Raw genomic sequence first — 19203 nt, forward strand, 5'->3', positions numbered from 1 at the left:
CAGTTGAACCTGCCTGAGGCCACACCCTTTGCTCCCAAATTGCACCTCCGCCTGTGTCAGCAAACCCTCATTTTCTGGGAGAAACTGAGCTCATCTAGTTGGTAAGAGGGAAACCATATTCATCTTAAAGTCGGAAGCCCCATAATATTTACATTCCTTAGTGTATTTACCTTTTATCAAAGGGGCTTATTCATCCAAGTGAATGCTTTCTATGGCATCATTTTTATACAGAATTTCTGGCCAGTTAGTCCTTTCCAGGTCCCTCAAGGAATAATTCTTTCTTGATAACGCCTGCTTCTTTGAGAGTGACATGGGGGGAGGGTCAGTGACTTTATATTTGGTTGACATTGGATAAGGTCTTTCCTCACCTGTTGGGTCTTCTGTCCTCATTGGACCAGAAAAATAGGTTTGGGATCTGATTATTTGAGTGGCAAACAGTTATCTGGTAATTTTCCTGGCAGTCAGCTTAAGATTAGAAACAAATGCTGTTTTAGGAAAGAGTGGGGGGAAAAATCTACCCAGATATCCACACCCATTCATATCATTTAATTTTCTCTTGGAATTTTTATTATCTGCCAACACAGCTTTGAGTTCTGCAATTTCACGGGTCTAAGAGTTCCTCAGTCAACAGAGCTATAATCTGCTTTCTCTTCTCATCCACCCCATCACTGTGTACTTCTGTCATCTATTATTATCATTCATATGCTGAATGTTTGTGCACAGATATGGACAGGCAGTTTCATTTCTCCAGTTGATTTTCCACAAAATAAATACAATTATTCTTTTGGCTCTACTGACAGACAACTCATAGCACTCCCAAAGGCCTTCCGCTTGAGCTTTGCAGAGGGCACTTTGCCTAATCGTCATAACAACCCTATTAAGTTCATTGTACAGAGATGATAACTGGAGAGGAAAACGCAGTTAGCAAGAGGGCCCACAACCTCTCTCTGTAACCACAGCACACACTGCCTCCCTACTGCACTTTCATGGCAGACCTGTTTTAAAAACACTTTGAAATAGTATTTCTCACAACAAACAAAAGTCACAGTATCCTAACTTTCTAAAAGTCAATCTGGACTGTTGGACAGATGGACAGTTAAGGGAGGACCAGACCCCACTGTAGCCATGGCAGGTTCATGGTTGTCGAGGTGATATTTCTCCTGTCTCCCCAGATTCTGGGGGGTTGGGGGCAGTGGCCCCTTGAATCAGGAAATAGAAAGGTGGCTGTGGGCAGAGCAAGTGACTGTGTGAGATTCCTTCCCCCAGGACAAATGTTCTCATTATTTTTCTCCTGATCCATCAACAATTGGATTAGACTGGCTGACCTACAGCAAACTAGAGCAGGAACTAAGTTCCCACAGTTTAAATGCCTCTTAAAAAATAATAGCTAACACTGAGCATGTACCAGCTTTTGGGCATTATACCCTGGCTAAGAGTTATCCTTCCCCTTTAACAGATGTAAAAACGGAGTCGAGTCTTGTGATCTGCTCAGTCATAACGCTATAGCATGTGGAAGAGGCAAGGTTTGAACCCGAGTCTCTCTGATGACAAAGCTCTGGCCCTTTTGCTCCATTGCCCCCATAACGCTGTGGATGAGGGGCGGGGCTCTGTTATGCTGAGCCCTGGAAACCAGTCGAGTTCGGCTTTGGACCTGTGCTCGATGGTGCATGCATGGGCCACGGTTGGCGGCTGAACTCTGATTCAGTCCAGAAGCTGATTTATGGCGGCGATTCATGTGAGTCCTTTAGAGCTGGAATAGCATATTTTTATGAACCTATATTTTAGTACGTGTGCAGGAAATAAGGGAAAAGCTGTTATGAGCCAGGAAGGATAACGATTGTGATCATGATAATACCAGCTAACAGTTATTGATCTCTCTGTATGCCAAGTTTCTGTTAAGCACATTACATGCATAAACTCGCTTAAACAGGAGGGAAAGTCAACTGGTATCGAGAAGGTCCCATATAATCATCATTTAGCTTCCTTCTCAAAATAGTAAATGGTATCGTTTCAGACAAGGTTTGTTTTGCTTAAGTGTCTCATATGAGGCAATCACACTTGAATTGTGCAATGCATTTGGGCAACATTTGTACGAAGAAATCTTGCAACAAAATAGGGGCACGTACATACGCACTATAAAAAATCCAGCCTTTTCTATTCTTTGAGGGTTCCGTCACATTCTCATTGAATAGTATTATTCTCATTGAGTAAAACTAGCAAGATTATGAAGCATAGGCATTTGTCTATGGAGATCTAGTGAAACGCATGGTGCAGGGGCTTTGAAATCAGACAGAGTGAGGTTCCAATCCTACCCATGTCACTTGACAAGTCCTGAGCACTTCTGAGCCTCTTTAAATTTAAAATGCAGATAATACCTGCCTCATAGACTTGTTAAGGCATTAAACAAACATACATTAAACTTCAAGAGCAGATATTAACACAAGATCAGTCTTAGTATACGCATCTACTCCCACTCCTCCATCCCGCTTTGGAGCCTTCCACCTGTGAGCTCCAGCCTGCACCAGGCATTGGCCTGAATCTACACTAAATAAGGAAGAAAGACAAGGCAGGAGATGACCAATGGGTTGGGGGAAGGGGAGGGACCAGTGGACTCTGAGCAAGATGCAGGAGGCTGAGTTAGTCACTTTGAACTTGGACAACTTTGTAATCCCTGGGTCCAGGGAGTGACTGAGGTAGTGCAGTGGAGGAGCTCGGGGAACGAGGGGGTATAGGAGACGAGAGGTGACGGGTGGGTCATCTTTGTGAACAGTGAAGCAGCTGGGCTCCTGGAAGACCTTAAGAAGAAGTCTGTGAGCAGATGCCAAAGTCTTCGACAAGTGAGAGGAAGGGAACAGGTCAGCAGAAGGTGAGAGACAGAGGAGGGCATGAGGGCAAATGGTGTATGTGAGCTGGGAACCTCAGGGGGACTGGTTTTCTTACAAAAGGTTGGGGAGATAAGTCAGTGACTCTCATATTTGATCAGGGAGTGGAGTTCCTGGATCTGATGATGCCTTACTCTACCCTACCCATGGATTTAATCCCATAGATGTAATCCCATCATATAAACCAATATTTAGTACAAATCATCTCTTAGTAATCTGAAAGGGCTGGAGCTGGCACATGGTAAACAGTGTATACACAGTCAAATCTGTTCCAGTGATTGACAGCTCAAGGACTCCCGAGCTGAGGGAAGAGCAGGACACTGACAGGACCAGACGAGAAGGTGAGGCTGTAACCGGCTCAGGCCAGAGGAAGCCGCGGCCACAGGCTGCAGAAGAGGAAGGAAGAACATGGCAAAATGCTTCTTTGGTGACTCCAATTGAATTTTGTCAATGTTGGCTTTCTTTTTCAAAAAAAGTCCTCATAACTTTTTGTCTGCAGAAGAGATAATTCAGGAGTTTGCTTTGGCTTTATGATTTAACATCTAAATAACTAAATGTGCCAAGTTAAAACTCTTGTCCTTCCTTAAGCTTCTAGGTTTGACTAACTATTCGTAAATCTACTAAATTTAAACATCAGTTTAAAAGGGACTTTTTGGCTTTTGTTTGGTCCCATTTACAAACTTAGCTAATTAAACTTTTAATTAATTTTAGCAGCATTTATAAATGTAATATATTTTATGTTCTCTTTAAGTGACTTAGTAAAACTTTAGTAAAACTTAGTAAAACTTTGACTTAGTAAAACTTTCCTGAGTTCTTAAACAATTCTAATATAATGAATACACTTATAAATATGGTAAAAGATACTTACACACATGTGGGAAACCACTACATCATCATACATAATTTGGGAATTCATTCATAGAGAGGTGGCCAATGATATGGCCTAGGAAGCCGGCAATATTCTTGTCTGTGACCATGACTGGTACGCACTGAACCCTAGTTATGCTTTGTTAACAGGACTGAACCTAGAGAAGGCAGTGGTCACACAGCTCATGTCCCTGGATCTGAGTCATTATCATGAGCTCATTTTTTTCCATCCACATGGAAGGCAGCAACTTCTACCCAGACTGCCACATCACATGGTTGGATTTAGCAGTTATTTGATTCTTAAGATATTTCAATATATTTCCCAAGGCACTCCAAAGAACTTAGAAATTGATAAAATTCTGCCTTCTCTTCATATTCTTCCTGACTGATGAGGCCATACAGATATTAAAATGATACCAGCTGCTCGCTCATGGTTTTGTCTGACTCTGTGGTTGGAAACAATACACTATATTTCTTCATTCTCGTCTTTAAACAAGGTCAGATATTGTGCGGCAAGGGTAGGAAGCTGGGGCGAGAAGCCACTGGTCAGACTTCTCTCTCTTGCAGTCCCGCCTGTGTCCTCAATGTCCATACTCCATTCCTCCAGACCCAACTGATGTTCTGAAAAGGCATGTCAATCCACCACTCAACAAAGTAATAGTTGGGACTTACCTGGTGGTCCAGTGGTTAAGAGTCCGCCTTCCAATGCAGGAGACGTGGGTTTGATCCCTGGTTGGAGAGCTAAGACCCCTCACATGCCACGGGCCAACTAAGCCTGCGCACCACAACTAGAGCCCACGCACTCTACAGCTCCCGTACCGCAACTAGAGAGCCTTCGTGCCGCAATGAAAGATCCCGTATGCCACAACTAAGACCCGAATCGGCCAAATAAATATTTTTAAAAAAAGCAAGTAATAGTTGATTAGTGCCTGCTGTGTTCTCAGGGTTGGGAATACTTCACTGCAAAAAGGAGAACAAAGTCCATGCCCTCATGAAATTTACATCCAGCCACATTCAGCAGCTGTGTGTGAATTTGAAATCTCCTTTTCTATCATCTACTACCAGTCTTGAAACAGATGAAAATTATTTGCATTGTCCTTGAGAGTTTTGTATATTTGGACCTAACCTATACAAACTTACCTCATACATCATCTTCATGGTTTGGCCCTTTGCATCTGGGATAGTGCATCAGAGAACTTGAAGAAAAGTCTCTTTCCCTCTCTTTTTTCATTTTCCCAAGTTTTAGATTCCTGAAATATTCACAGATTCTCTAAATTAAAAAAAAAAACACACAAGACTTTTATGGACTTTCTGTTCTAAATTAACTTAAGTATGATGCTTCCAATCCTTGGAGTTAGGTACCAAGAAGTCTGAAATCAATGTAGAAGTTCAGTCACTGGGCTGACAGATGAAGCAGTCAATTTTACTCTAAGAGATTTTATTGGTCTTTGTTTCTTCTTTCTTTCTTTCTTCTTTTCTTTTTTTAAAAAATGAACATAGACCATTCTTATTAGGAATATCTTAATTTCTGGAATCATTATAGTCTGATGAGTTTAGTCCTGGAATGGACTTTGTAAAATTTGGGTGATGAATTGCTCTGATTACACATGGAGTGGTATTGCAAGGCAGAGAGCTGAAAATGAGCATTCCAGAAGGGATAAAGCCATCTGAATATGATATGAGAAGATTTGATGATATTATATTTCTAGGTAGTTTGGACTTCCTGAGTTGAGAGACAATTTTCTTTCCATCAGGAAATATCTTAGTCAGGTCTCTTTTGGTTGCAAGTGAGAGAAATTAATGTAAACCTATTAAAGTAAAAGGAGACATTTTATAAGCAAGGCAGGATGACCTGCTAGAGAAATTAGGTGTTTTCTCCTTCCTTCTCTAAAAGGCAAGCAAAAGGTTAGCTCCTCTATTTTGGAGGCCTGATATATCCATCCTTTGCTCTTGGAGAGAAGAGGGTGTTTTAAAGTTAGTTTTATTGAGATAATTTATATATAATAAAATTTATCAATATAAAAAGTACAGTTTGATGAGCTTGACAAAGAGATACAGTCATGTAATCACCATCACAATCATGATACAGAACATTTCTATCACCCCCAAAAGTCCCCATATGCCCCTATGCAATCAATCCCCTCCCCAACCTGGCTCCCTGATACCCCTGCTTTCTGTCACAGTTTTGCTTTGTGTAGAATTTAAATCTAAATGAATTGTGTAGAATTCATTTAAATGAATTCTATAGTATGTATTTGTTTGTGTCTGACTTCTTTCACTTAGTATAATTCTTTTCAGATCATCCATATTCTTGCATATTTCAGCAGCTCTGCCTTTTTATTATTGAGAGATATTCTATTGTATACACATACAATGATTTCTTTATCTGTTCATAAGATGATAGATATTTGGGTCATTTCTAGCTCTGAATAAAGTACATACTTTTGTGTGGACTTATTTTTTCATTTCTCGTGCGTAATTACCTAGGATTGAGACTGTTGCATCATTAAGTACATATTTAATTTGATAAGAAACGGTCAAACTTTCCCAAAGTGGGTGTATCGTTTTGCATTGCCAGCAGCAATGTATGAGAGTTTTAGTTGTTCTACATCCTAATCAACACTAGGTATTGTCAGTCTTTCATTTTAGCCTTTCTAGTGGGCATGTAGTTGTATCTCAACGTGTACCCCCCACCCGAGTTTTATTGAGATATGATTGCCATGTAGTATTGTATTAGTGTAAGATGTATAACATAATGATTTGATATATGTATATATAGTGTGAAATAATCATCATAATAAGTTTAGTTAAAATCCATCATTTCACATAGTTACTATTTATTTCTGGTGATGAGAACTTTTAAGATCTACCCTTAGCAACTTTCGAAGGTGTAATAACAGTATTACTAACTACAGTCACCATGCTGTACATTACATTCCCAGAAGTATATATCTTATAACTGGAAATTTGTACCTTTTGACCACATATAAAGAGGTCAATTTCACTCTGAAAGGTTTTGTCAATCTTTCAAGTTTCCAAAATATTTAGAACTCAGAAATACTACTCTCCATATGAGATCACAAGTAACAGAAGACATTCTTACACTCAGGCCCACAGTGAAAAAACTAATAGTAAAACAAGTTGAAGTAATTAAATAATAAGATTTGAAAATCAGTTATTGAATGTAGAACTGGAAGACTGTATTTCAGGAAAATGGAAAATGGGATGGCTGCGATTCCATGATCAGACCAGGCCCAGTAGAAACTGTAATAACAACAGAGCTTAGCTATGAGAATTTTCCACAATGACAGAACTTTAAAAACATGCTTTTATATTAACTAAAGATATTCACAGTTGAAACTGCCAAAGCTTGCTTAATACCATATCTCCCTTCTCAATATTTAAAATCCACAGGATACTTGGATCTCAGTGAACATTTGATGGTTGGAGAATAACTGAAACAGTCAGTTCGAAAAACAGTCAGTTCAAAGGTTTTCCCTACATACTTTTTAAGACAAAATAATCTATAAACTCGGGACAATGTTGCTTTCTCTAGAAAAACCTGACTAACATTGATCTTTGTCAGTGTACCCTTGGTTCTTTACTTAACTCTTATCAGTGGCCAGAAAAGGTAACATACTTGAATATATCCAGTGTCACACTATACAATCTAACACTCAATGTTTCCCAGACACTAGGCATAGTAGATGTTAGCAATATAGTCTTTTATTTTGTCACATCTTAAAGAACTTTACATTTTCAGGTACATGTCGAAGATGCTCCCAGGTACTTCCTTCTTCTTGGAAAGTAAGCAAGAAAATAAAACTTTCTCTAAGGAGCAACTTGATTCTTTTCAAAAACTGAAGACTTTGGAAGCTGGTGGTAACACCTTCGTTTGCTCCTGCGACTTCCTGTCTTTCATGCAGAGGCAGCAGGCCCCGGTCCAGGTCCTGATCGACTACCTGTGTGACTCTCCATCCCCCGTGCGGGGCCAGCGGGCTCGGGACACCCGGCTCTCGCCTTCTGAGTGCCACAGGGCAGCCGTGGTGTCTGCGGTGTGCTGTACCCTTTTCCTGTTGCTCCTGCTGGCGGGGGTTCTGTGCCACCGTTTCCACGGACTGTGGTACATGAAGATGATGTGGGCCTGGCTCCAGGCCAAGAGGAAGCCCAGGAAGGCTCCCTGCAGGGACATCTGCTATGACGCTTTTGTGTCCTACAGTGAACGCGATTCCTACTGGACCTCATGGTCCAGGAGCTGGAGCACTTCAACCCTCCCTTTAAGTGTGTCTTCACAAGCGGGACTTCATTCCTGGCAAGTGGATCATCGACAATATCATTGACTCCATTGAAAAGAGCCACAAAACCATCTTTGTGCTTTCTGAGAACTTTGTGAGGGGTGAGTGGTGCAAGTACGAGCTGGACTTCTCCCATTTTCGTCTCTTTGATGAGAACGACGATGCCGCCATTCTCATCCTGCTGGAGCCCATTGAGAAAAAGGCCATCCCCAGCAGGAAGGGTTTCAGTTGAAGAACAATTCTAGTTTTTAAAAGAAAAATATCTATAAAATGAAATAGTCTCAGGTTTCAAAACTCAGCTCTATGTTGATTCAGAGTTTTACTATTATCATTTTGCATAGGCACTATTAAATAGTATTCTTCAAAAGTTACAGATGTTATTGAAATCTCTTCAAAGTAGAAAATTTTTGAAGAATGAGCATTTGTGTACAACGATCTGTGTATTAGTGCAAGGATTACAGATTTTCATTAAGTGATTTTTGACAGATATATTTATTATTTTCTCTCTTACAAAATATTTTATGTGAACAAGACAGACTGTGTTTTTTTATAACTTCATTTTAGAATTTCAGTCAGATTCTCAAAAATATAGATACCATGAGAGTTACTTTTTACCGAATTATCTTTTCATATGGTGTTCATTTTCTAACTTAAAAAATAAATAAGTTGTGTAGGCAGTTAGAGGAGGTCTTATACTGAAAAGAAGCTAAGGCATTTTGGAGTCTAACCTGGGATTTGCCACTCGGCTCTGAGCCATCTGAGTTGAGGCAAGTTCTTTAATCACTTGAACTGAAGGCGTAATAATATCAGAACTATTCATTTCACGTGTTATTATGAGACTCAGGTGAAAAGATATATGTGAAAGTGCTTTGAAAACGTGAAGAACTGAACACGTATAAGGATGTGCCTGAGTAGAAGGTGCTAATAGCTTTGCTGAGAGTGTAGAGAAAAATTCACTGCATGTAGATGACACTGGCAGTAAGTTGTGGGTAAATACATAATTTCTACTTAACTTTGTCCGAATATTCTAATCAACTTTGGGATTACAAAGCAATAACATCAGTCAATCTAGGCAGCTCAACTAGAAAAGATATATAGAGAAAGAACAGAGGTTTTGTTTCAGGGCAAAAAATTGGAAAGAAGTTTTCTGAAGGACACACTCGAGAAATCATGAGGAAGAGAGGGGGAGATTTTGAAATGATAAGAAGAAAGTGTTTCAGACAGCTGGAGAGCCTGGATGGTCAGGGATGCAGAGAAATGTCCCCACTGTTATCAGTAAACTGTATAGAAAAACAGACCCCATCCCCTCAAGTTCACATTCATGCCTATAGATTAAGTTTGCCTGAGGCTAGAGCCTTTGATGAAGACTAGGCATGTGGAACAGGGTAACACAAAGAACCCTGGGTTTAGGGTAAAACTCTGGTTTCAAATCTCAATTCTGCCACTTAGAATTTGCATGGCATTTCCTCCTGTGTCAAAGAGGAACTAGAATGCTTCTTCAGCCTCCAATCTCAATTTGAGAAGGTCAAATGTAATTATGAAAATAAAATATAGTTTATGAATATTAAGGCAGCTTAATTTTGAAAAGGTAGCTAGTTTCTCTTACAAACATGTCTCACTAGTTTCTGTGGCAATGAAGAAAGCCAATGTAAGACTGTTCGTACTAGGAATTACCCACTTTGAGAAACAGGGATGTTAACGCGCAAGGGAAGGACTTACGTTCAAAATCTTAGACATAAGGGAGAGCCCACATCTTTTCACGGTAAGAGCAGGGATGGGAGGTGGGTGCTAGGGAAAGTCAGCGCACCACCAGGGGACGGCCGCAAGACTGAAATTTTTTAAAAATCTGGGCTGTCCTTATCTGCTCTTCAGGCAAAATCTTGCTGCATTGGTTTGGATAGTGACTGGTTTGTTATTGTAATGCAGGAGAGAATAGACTTGCGGGTGGAAGTGGACCCTGGAGATATACTGACCGGGAAATTGTGTTTAAAAGGTCGTGGTGGGGGGGTGGGAGGTGGATGAGAGGCATGATTCGCGAGCCCGCATTTGGGCGTCCAAGGACGCAGAAGAAATGGAGACGGCGTGTTTCAGTGCAATAAGAGGCTTTGGGTGCCCGAGCCTTCAAGAAAATACTGGTTGGGTAATAAGCCTTCTCGTTGGTTTCGAAATCTAACTCTGTGCTGGGGGAATCCCACGCGGAGGCCTTAAGCATCTCCCCACACCCCGACCCCAGCGCCCGCCTCCGACCCGGGCCGGGCACCAGGCGGCGGTGGGGTAGCACCTGGGTCACGGTCACCCGACGGAGCCCACGGAAAGGGAGGCGACAGCGGGCCCCGGGCCCCAGGTGCCAGGCGCGCTCCGCGGAACGGGTAGTCCCCGCACCCTGGAGGAGAGGGCGCCGGCCACACGCAGCGTCCCCGCGCACTCTTCCGGGGCGCGGGCTGGTCCCGGCCGGAGGCTGCAGAGGGCGCGGCCTGGCGGCGGCTGCGCACTCTCCAGGTACATCGGGCCGAAAATACGCTCGGCGGGCTTCCTCGCTCCGCAGCCCTCCCCGTACCGGACGGGCAGGGTGTCAGGGTGGCCGAGGCGCGGACGCGGGCGCCGGGCATCCCCGCTTCCCAGTCGGCGGCATCCAGGACCCCAGTCGTGCGGCGCGGGCCCGGGGAAGGGGAGAGTGCCCGGCCCCGAGGCCGTCGACGCTCCCGCAGCCCCGCCTGCGAGGCCCCGCACGGGAATGTGGACACCAGCCCCGCTGAGGTGAGAGAAGCGGGGGCCTCACGGAAAGGGACGGGGGGTGCGGCCGAGGTTCGCCCAGCCCTTGGCGTCCCGGTGCCCGCGGGCCGTGGCCGGGCCATCCAGCCTCCGAGGGGGCGCCGCGGGGAGCTGCCGCGGGCGGCCGCGTTCCGGGAGGCGGGGTGGCCTGTGGCTCCGGTTCCCGAAGGGCCGCCCTCTCGCCGGCGGCTCAGGGCGCCCCGGTCGCCCCCGTCCCCTTCACACGGAGCGGCGGTGACGAGGTTCAGGTAGATGCTTTCAAGGTTGCATAGGTGCGTCCTGCTGGCGGTGAGTCTGCGCTCACCGCTTACCGCGGAGACCCAACTCCCCAACCCCGAGCCTGGTTTCTGCTCCGGGGTGGGCTTCACGCCATTAAAACTTCGTCAACGTCTATAAATGACAACTTGTGTTTGGAACTTGGATGTCAGCCAGGATAGTGTTTTTCCTGTTTGGAAAAAAAAAAAAAAGAAGGGCTGGGAGAGAGAGAGAGAGGTAAATTGTTCCGGGTGTAAACAATTCAGCCGGGTGAGGGGTGAGATGCTTGTAATCTTGCAGAAGGTCTTGTCTGCACTGTTACTCACATCTTTACCAAAAAGCAACTGGGAGATAGGATGGCTGACTTGAAAGTAGACACCAAAAAAAAAAACCCCAAAAAACCCAAAACCAAAAAAGGCAAATATGCTGACCTGATTAATTGAAAATGACTTATTCACCAATATTTTAAGTTTCTTCTTCTTCCTGTTCTAAGCAGAGAAACTTTGTGTCTTCTTTAAACTTTTTATAATGTATCGATTTTATGAAAATTGCCTTAAGCTGACAACATGTTTTGGAAGTTTCTAAGCCATCAGTTATTTTTTTTTTTTCATTGCTTTACTTAAGAATTTGACTTGGTTGGTTAAATATCTTGTTTTGATTTCAGTGATTGAGCATAATTTATTGTATGTGGCACCTTGGGTGTGACCTCATAAAGATATTTTAGTAAATCTAAGTTGTATTTACTCCTCCCAAATAAGTTTGCTTGTCAAAAAATTTTTTTTTTAATCTTCACAATGTCATTTAAAATTTACATTACTTTTTCCTCATGCAGGAAAGCCATGTCTGAGTTTCTGAGTGCTGTCTTTCTTATCTATCGTTACACTAAAAAATCCAGTCGTTGCTTCTTGTTGCCTACTCTTACCTGGTTTATTTTCCATGGGTTGAAGAACATATGTTTTTGGGTACTTCTTTCGATGAAGGTCTACAGATGTCTGAAAATGTCTTATCTTTACTCTTGGATGATTATTTAAATGGGTATAGATGTCTAGACTAACAGGTACGTTTTCTCAGCTCTTTGAGGCTATTATTCCATTGTTTTGGGGCCAGATGAGGAATTTCTATTCTTTGGGATTCAATATGCATTTATAATTTGTAAACTTATGTTTTTCTTCAGTTCTGAAAAATGCTTAGTTATTATATCTTTTAATATTTAGATCCACACCAGCATATGTGGCAGGCCTGGATTTTGACTTCTTATGGGAGATTACTAGGAGGCTAGCTTCTAGCCAGGTGGAAACCCTGGGTCAGAAGGCAGAGATTTTTGAGGCCCCTGTTCAAATATGGCGTAGCCTTTTCCCTGTGCTTGGCTTTATGGAGAGCCCACTTTCACTTCTCTACCATGTGCTGGGCCATGAGTCTCCTCCAGTCTGGCTTCACCCAGGCATCTCAGCCCTTGCCCTAAAGTGAGCATCTGTTCCTGGTTTCACTCTGGGCCACAGGGCTTCAACTTCCTCTCAGCTAAGTCGCCTCCAACATCAGGCTTACTCTTCAGACTTCCATCCTATCCCGAGTCTTGGACTAATAATTCCTCACCACTCTGGCAACTTTCTGAATTCTTTAATCAGATGATTTTTATACTTTGTGCAGATCCACAACCTTTATTAGATCTGACTCCACTCTGTCTAACTTGAGCCATCGCCCTTCCCTTTCTCAGTGTCTTACATTGAGGAGTTCTCTGCCCCCTCCTGTAATGTTTTGGGGAAATGGGAGGACAGACAAGTAATTCTGACCTAAAGTGTCAAGTTGTTAACTATAGTTTTAGCATCATCAATAATTATTGTTTGTTGAAAACGGACCATGTAATAGGTATCATATTATATGTATACGAAATAGCCCAAGATCTCTGCTCTTATAAATTTTACATTTTAAAGAGAAAAAGCCAGGAAAAATAAAAAATGAACGTATTTGACCTTAAATCTTAGCCAAAAATTGGTATAGATTTCTTAAGATTTGTACAATATGTTACAAAGTGGAAAAAAATCAAGTAAATTTTGGTTCTCCAGTAAGAGGATTTTTTTTTTTTCCAAAAACCAATTAAGCAGAAAGACAATGGGATAGACATAGTGCCAAATAGTAATAGCCATTTCATCTTAACCCTGTCAGTTTTAGAGGTGGGGACAATGCTAGATCTACAGCCTCTATGGGTTAGTTTCTGTTGTCTGCTGTTTCTGCTTTTCTCATGCTTATCACCTTGCTTTCATTAGTGCCCAGTTGTGTTTCATTTTTTACTGGACATTCTATTTGAAAAATTGTTTGCAGAAAGAAATCTAAGGGCTAGGATGGTGTTTTCTTCTTCTGGAGAAAATTTTCCTTTGCTTCTGTAGGTACCCATGAGCACTAGTGTTCCAAAAATAATCTTAGTCCATATTCAGAGATCGAGGCTGCCTGAGCCATCCAGATAAATCAAAGCTGTGATGTATCCTCTGTGAGGACTTATTTTCCTCTAGTTTAGCCTTATCTATCCCATCCATGACTGCCCCAGACCTTAACATTTAACTCCCTGCTTTCTAAGGCTGTCAGTAGTGCTCTGCAACCTGTCAGACTGTGCTTACTGTGTTCAATGCAATAAAAGACAAAACTGAAAATTTTGGCAGAGAATTTGAAACTATAAAAATGACATAGCAGAAGTGGAAAGGAGTCAAATAGAAATTATATAGATGAAAACTGTAATAATCAAAAAATTTAAAAGCAGTGGATGGATTTAACAGTAAATTAAACATAGCTGAAGAAAGGAAAATAAACTAGAAAATAGATCAGAAAAAAATACCTAGATTGAAACTTGAAGAGGCAAAAGTATGGAAAGAACAGAAGAGAAAGAGACATGGACAATACAGCTAAACTAGTGTTTAGATGAAAATTCATGACCTGAAATGGATATATTAGAAATGAAGAATGGCTGAAAATTAATGAGGAAGCATCTATCTCAGGAAATTAGAATGAGAACCATAAAATAAATCTAGAGAAAGCAGAAGGAAGTAAATAGTAATATGAGTAGAAATTAATGAAATAGAAAATAAATAGAGGCTCTATAGAGTGAGAAGTTGGTTATTTAGAAATGCTGATAGGACTTCCCTGGTGGTGCAGTGGTTGAGAATCTGGCTGCCAATGCAGGGGACATGTGTTTGATCCCTGGTCTGGGAAGATCCCTCCCACATGCCATGGAGCAACTAAGCCTGTGTGCTGCAACTACTGAAGCCTGTGCGCTGCACCTACTGAAGCCCGTTCACCACAGCTACCGAAGCCCATGTGCCTAGAGCCCGTGCTCCACAACAAGAGAAGCCACAGCAATAAGGAGCCCATGCATCGCAACGAAGAGTAGCCCCTGCTCTCTGCAACTAGAGAAAGCCCGCGCGTAGCAACGAGGACCCAATACAGCCAAAAATAAATGGATAAAGTAAATAATTTTTAAAAAATGCTAATAAAAACGATAAACCTCTGGCAAGACAATTGAGAAAGAAAGCAGGCACAAATATCATCTAAGGAATAGAAGAGAGGTCCTGCAGACATTAAAACAATAAGAGGATGTAAGCAACTATGTCAGTAAATTTGAAAATTTGGAAGAAAATGATAAATTCTTTGAAAAACACAACTGACAAAAGATCAAAAAGAAAATCTGAGTCATTCCTTAGCTGTTAAATTAATGTATTTAACAAAATCAAACAACAACAAAAACTGTATGAGGACATTAGGAGAAAGAAATTTGTAGGGCAATTTTACTTCTGAATATAGATTCAAAAATTCTAAACAAAATATTATAAATACAGCAATATATAACAAGGATAATACATCCAGACGAATGTGGGTTTATTCTAAAAATGCAAGGTTGCTTTAACACAGACATTTATCCATTGTAGTCACCAATATTTATTAACAAAGTGAAGGAGGAAATGTTCTTATCTCAATAGTTACAGGAAGAAAAAAAATTTTTGGTAAAATTCAACATTCACTAATCAAGACAATGAAGTAAAGGTATAAGGATTGGAAAAAGTAAATAAAACCATCATTATACCTGGATGATATGATTGTGTATGTAGAAAATTAAAAGGAATCTACAAACTGTGAAATTGCTGAATTAGTTTTGCAAGGTTGCTCAATGCATGGTAAATATGTAAAACTTAAGTGAATTTTTCTCTCTGTATATATAGATATATGCCACATATAAGTAAGTAATACTATTTTCAAAACTTCAAAAGTATCAGATGCCTAGAAATAAACCTCACAAAATGTGCTCAAGACCTCTGTGTAGAAAATCATAAGACATTATTGTGATAATGAAGACCCAAATAAATGGAAAGATATATCATACTCATGGATTGAAAGATTCAATATTGTAGTGATGTCAATAATTCCAAAATATCTATAGATTCATGGCATTGTCAATTAAAATCAATGGGTTTGGGCTTCCCTGGTGGCTCAGTGGTTAAGAATCCGCCTGCCAATGCAGGGAACACGGGTTCAAGCCCTGGTCCGGGAAGATCCCACATGCCACAGAGCAACTAAGCCTGTGAACCACAATTACTGAGCCCGAGTGCCACAACTACTGAAGCCTGCATGCCTAGAGCCCGTACTCCGCGACAAGAGAAGCCACTGCAATGAGAAGCCTGCGCACTGCAGTGAAAAGTAGCCCCTGCTCACAACAACTAGAGAAAGCCCACATGCAGCAATGAAGACCCAACACAGCCAAAAATAAAATAAATAAAATAAATAAATTTATTTTAAAAAAATCATTGGGTTTTGTTTTTGAGACTGATAAGCTGATTCTGTAATTTATAAGAATATGCAAAGCACCAAGACTAACTTAAGAACAGGGAGGAAGGCCTTGCTCTCCTGGATATGAAGATATGTCATATATTTAATATAGTGTGTTACCAGTACAAGGATAGACAAATAGACATTGGATCAGATTAGAGAGCCCTGAAACAGCCCTGAAACGTGTCCTTAGATGGACACGTGAGTATTGGCAAAGGTAATACTGTTGATTGTTTCCCCAAAATGATCTTTTGAAAAATGTGCTGAGTCAAACACTGCTTCCTGCACTTAGTTCACTGCAGATAAGAAGGTTCTGATGGTCTGATTGTCCCTCGGCCCAACAAACCACCTTGCTCTGCCTGGGGTTCTCAGCACCCCTTCCACCTGCTAGTGCCAAGTGCAAGACAGGTTGACAAGCATGGGACCTTTGGGTTAAAGAGCATGCTCCTCCTGGAGCTGTATTCAGTGAAAGTTGTTCAAGGAGAGCTGTGGTTTGGCACTGTGAGATCTCTAACTCATGGAGGCATCAGGACAGGCAAGGGGCATGCTCCAATATAAGATCTGAAGTATACAAATAGGAGGTGGTAAATCCATATGGTTAAGCCTAGCCCTTTTCTTAAGCTGCTTGCTTTTTCATGCTCCATCATTCATTTACTTTCATCTTTCAACCCACATTTGGTCCTGCTCCATATTCCTAGATGGTACTGTGCCTTTAAGTCATTTTCAGTGGTGGTCTGTTGCTGGATGTGTCAGGGAATTCATTTTTTATCCTTATTCATACATTCTATTTCCCTGTCAGTTATTTCTTGGTGTGTGTGTGTGTATGTGTGTGTGTGTGTGTATGCATGTGCTACATCTTACAAAACGTTTCTCAAGAACTGGAATTAAGCTATGCTGTCAAACACAATCACTCATTGGAACCTCTTTTCTTTGTAGGTGAGATCACTGTACAATGCCACCTGCTTTGTGGACAGTGTGGGTCTTGGGGTCTGTAATCAGCCTCCCCAAGGAAGGAGCCTCTGATCAGGCTTCTTCTCTGTCTTGTGACCCCACTGGTGTCTGCGATGGCCGCTCCAGATCTTTAAACTCCATCCCCTCAGGGCTCACGGCAGCTGTGAAAAGCCTTGACCTGTCCAGCAATGAGATCACCTATGTCAGCAACAGCGACCTGCGGAGGTGTGTGAACCTCAGGACTCTGAGGCTGGGGGCCAATGAAATTCACACAGTGGAGGAAGATTCTTTTTTTTCCCTGAGGAGTCTTGAATATTTGGACTTATCCTATAATCGTTTATCTAACTTCTCATCCTCCTGGTTCAGATCCCTTTCTGCCTTGAAATTCTTAAACTTACTGGGAAATTTATACAAAACACTCGGGGAAAGATCTCTTTTTTCTCATCTCCCAAATCTGCGAATCCTGAAAGTAGGAAATAGTAACAGCTTCGCTGAGATTCAGGAAAAGGATTTCTCTGGGCTAACTCTTCTTGAGAAACTTGAGATTTATGCTCCAAATCTGCAGACGTATGCGCCAAAGAGTTTAAAGTCAATCCAGAACATCAGCCATCTGATTCTTCATCTGAAGCAGCCTGTTTTACTGCTGGAGATTTTTGTAGATATTTTAAGTTCCTTAGAATATTTAGAACTGAGAGATACTAATTTGAACACTTTTCATTTTTCAGAAGTATCCACCAATGAAACGAATACATCAATTAAAAAGTTTACATTTAGAAATGTACAAATCACTGACAAAAGTTTTAATGAAGTTTTGAAACTCTTTAATTATGTTTCTGGAGTCTTAGAAGTAGAGTTTGATGACTGTACTTATGATGGAGTTGGTGATTTTAGGACATTGGACACAATTAAATTCCTAGGTGACGTGGAGACATTAACAATACGGAAGTTGCATATTCCACAGTTTTTCTTATTTCATGATCTGAGTAATACATATTCACTCATAGGAAAAGTTAAAAGAATCACAGTAGAAAACAGTAAGGTTTTTCTGGTTCCTTGTTTACTTTCACAACATTTAACATCATTAGAATATTTGGATCTCAGTGAAAACTTAATGTCTGAAGAAACCTTGAAAAACTCAGCCTGTGAGCATGCCTGGCCCTTCCTAAAAACCTTAGTTTTAAGGCAGAATCGTTTGAAATCATTAGAAAAAGCTGGAGAAATTTTGCTTACTCTGAAAAACCTGATTAACCTTGATATCAGTAAGAATAATTTTCATTCAATGCCTGAAACTTGTCAGTGGCCAGGAAAAATGAAATATTTGAACTTATCCAGCACAAGAATACAAAGTTTAACCCGTTGCATTCCCCAGACACTGGAAATTTTAGATATTAGCAATAACAATCTCGATTCATTTTCTTTGATTTTGCCAGAACTCAAAGAACTTTATATTTCCAGAAATAAGTTGAAGACTCTACCGGATGCCTCCTTCTTACCTGTGTTATTAGTTATGAGAATCAGCAGAAATATAATAAATACTTTCTCTAAGGAGCAACTTGATTCTTTTCAAAAACTGAAGACTTTGGAAGCTGGTGGTAACACCTTCGTTTGCTCCTGCGACTTCCTGTCTTTCATGCAGGGGCAGCAGGCCCCGGTCCGGGTCCTGATCGACTGGCCGGAAGACTACCTGTGTGACTCTCCATCCTCCGTGCGGGGCCAGCGGGTTCGGGACACCCGGCTCTCGCCTTCTGAGTGCCACAGGGCAGCCGTGGTGTCTGCGGTGTGCTGTACCCTTTTCCTGTTGCTCCTGCTGGCGGGGGTTCTGTGCCACCGTTTCCACGGACTGTGGTACATGAAGATGATGTGGGCCTGGCTCCAGGCCAAGAGGAAGCCCAGGAAGGCTCCCCGCAGGGACATCTGCTATGACGCCTTTGTGTCCTACAGTGAACGGGATTCCTACTGGGTGGAAAACCTCATGGTCCAGGAGCTGGAGCACTTCAACCCTCCCTTTAAGTTGTGTCTTCACAAGCGGGACTTCATTCCTGGCAAGTGGATCATCGACAATATCATTGACTCCATTGAAAAGAGCCACAAAACCATCTTTGTGCTTTCTGAGAACTTTGTGAGGAGTGAGTGGTGCAAGTACGAGCTGGACTTCTCCCATTTTCGTCTCTTTGATGAGAACGACGATGCCGCCATTCTCATCCTGCTGGAGCCCATTGAGAAAAAGGCCATCCCCCAGCGTTTCTGTAAGTTGCGGAAGATCATGAACACTAAGACCTACTTGGAGTGGCCCACTGATGAGACGCAGCAGGAAGGGTTTTGGTTAAATTTGAGAACTGCAATAAAGTCCTAGGATCCTTCATTAAGGGTCA

General features: G+C 41.7%; 1 protein-coding gene and 1 pseudogene across 1 annotated transcript; both read left to right on the plus strand.

The window, feature by feature from the left end:
• The first annotated feature begins 2798 nt into the window (after positions 1-2798).
• On the plus strand, positions 2799-8320 carry LOC131758136 (toll-like receptor 2; annotated as a pseudogene).
• A 1901-nt stretch (positions 8321-10221) lies between these two features.
• Positions 10222-19203, plus strand: LOC131758487 (toll-like receptor 2). The gene is made up of 2 exons (XM_059066682.2): positions 10222-10801; positions 16817-19203. Exon 2 carries the CDS (start codon positions 16833-16835, stop codon positions 19182-19184), a length of 2352 nt encoding a protein of 783 aa, XP_058922665.1. The 5' UTR covers positions 10222-10801; positions 16817-16832; the 3' UTR covers positions 19185-19203.

The sequence above is a fragment of the Kogia breviceps genome, chromosome 6 (genome assembly GCF_026419965.1).
Source record: "Kogia breviceps isolate mKogBre1 chromosome 6, mKogBre1 haplotype 1, whole genome shotgun sequence".
Lineage (NCBI taxonomy): Eukaryota > Metazoa > Chordata > Mammalia > Artiodactyla > Physeteridae > Kogia > Kogia breviceps.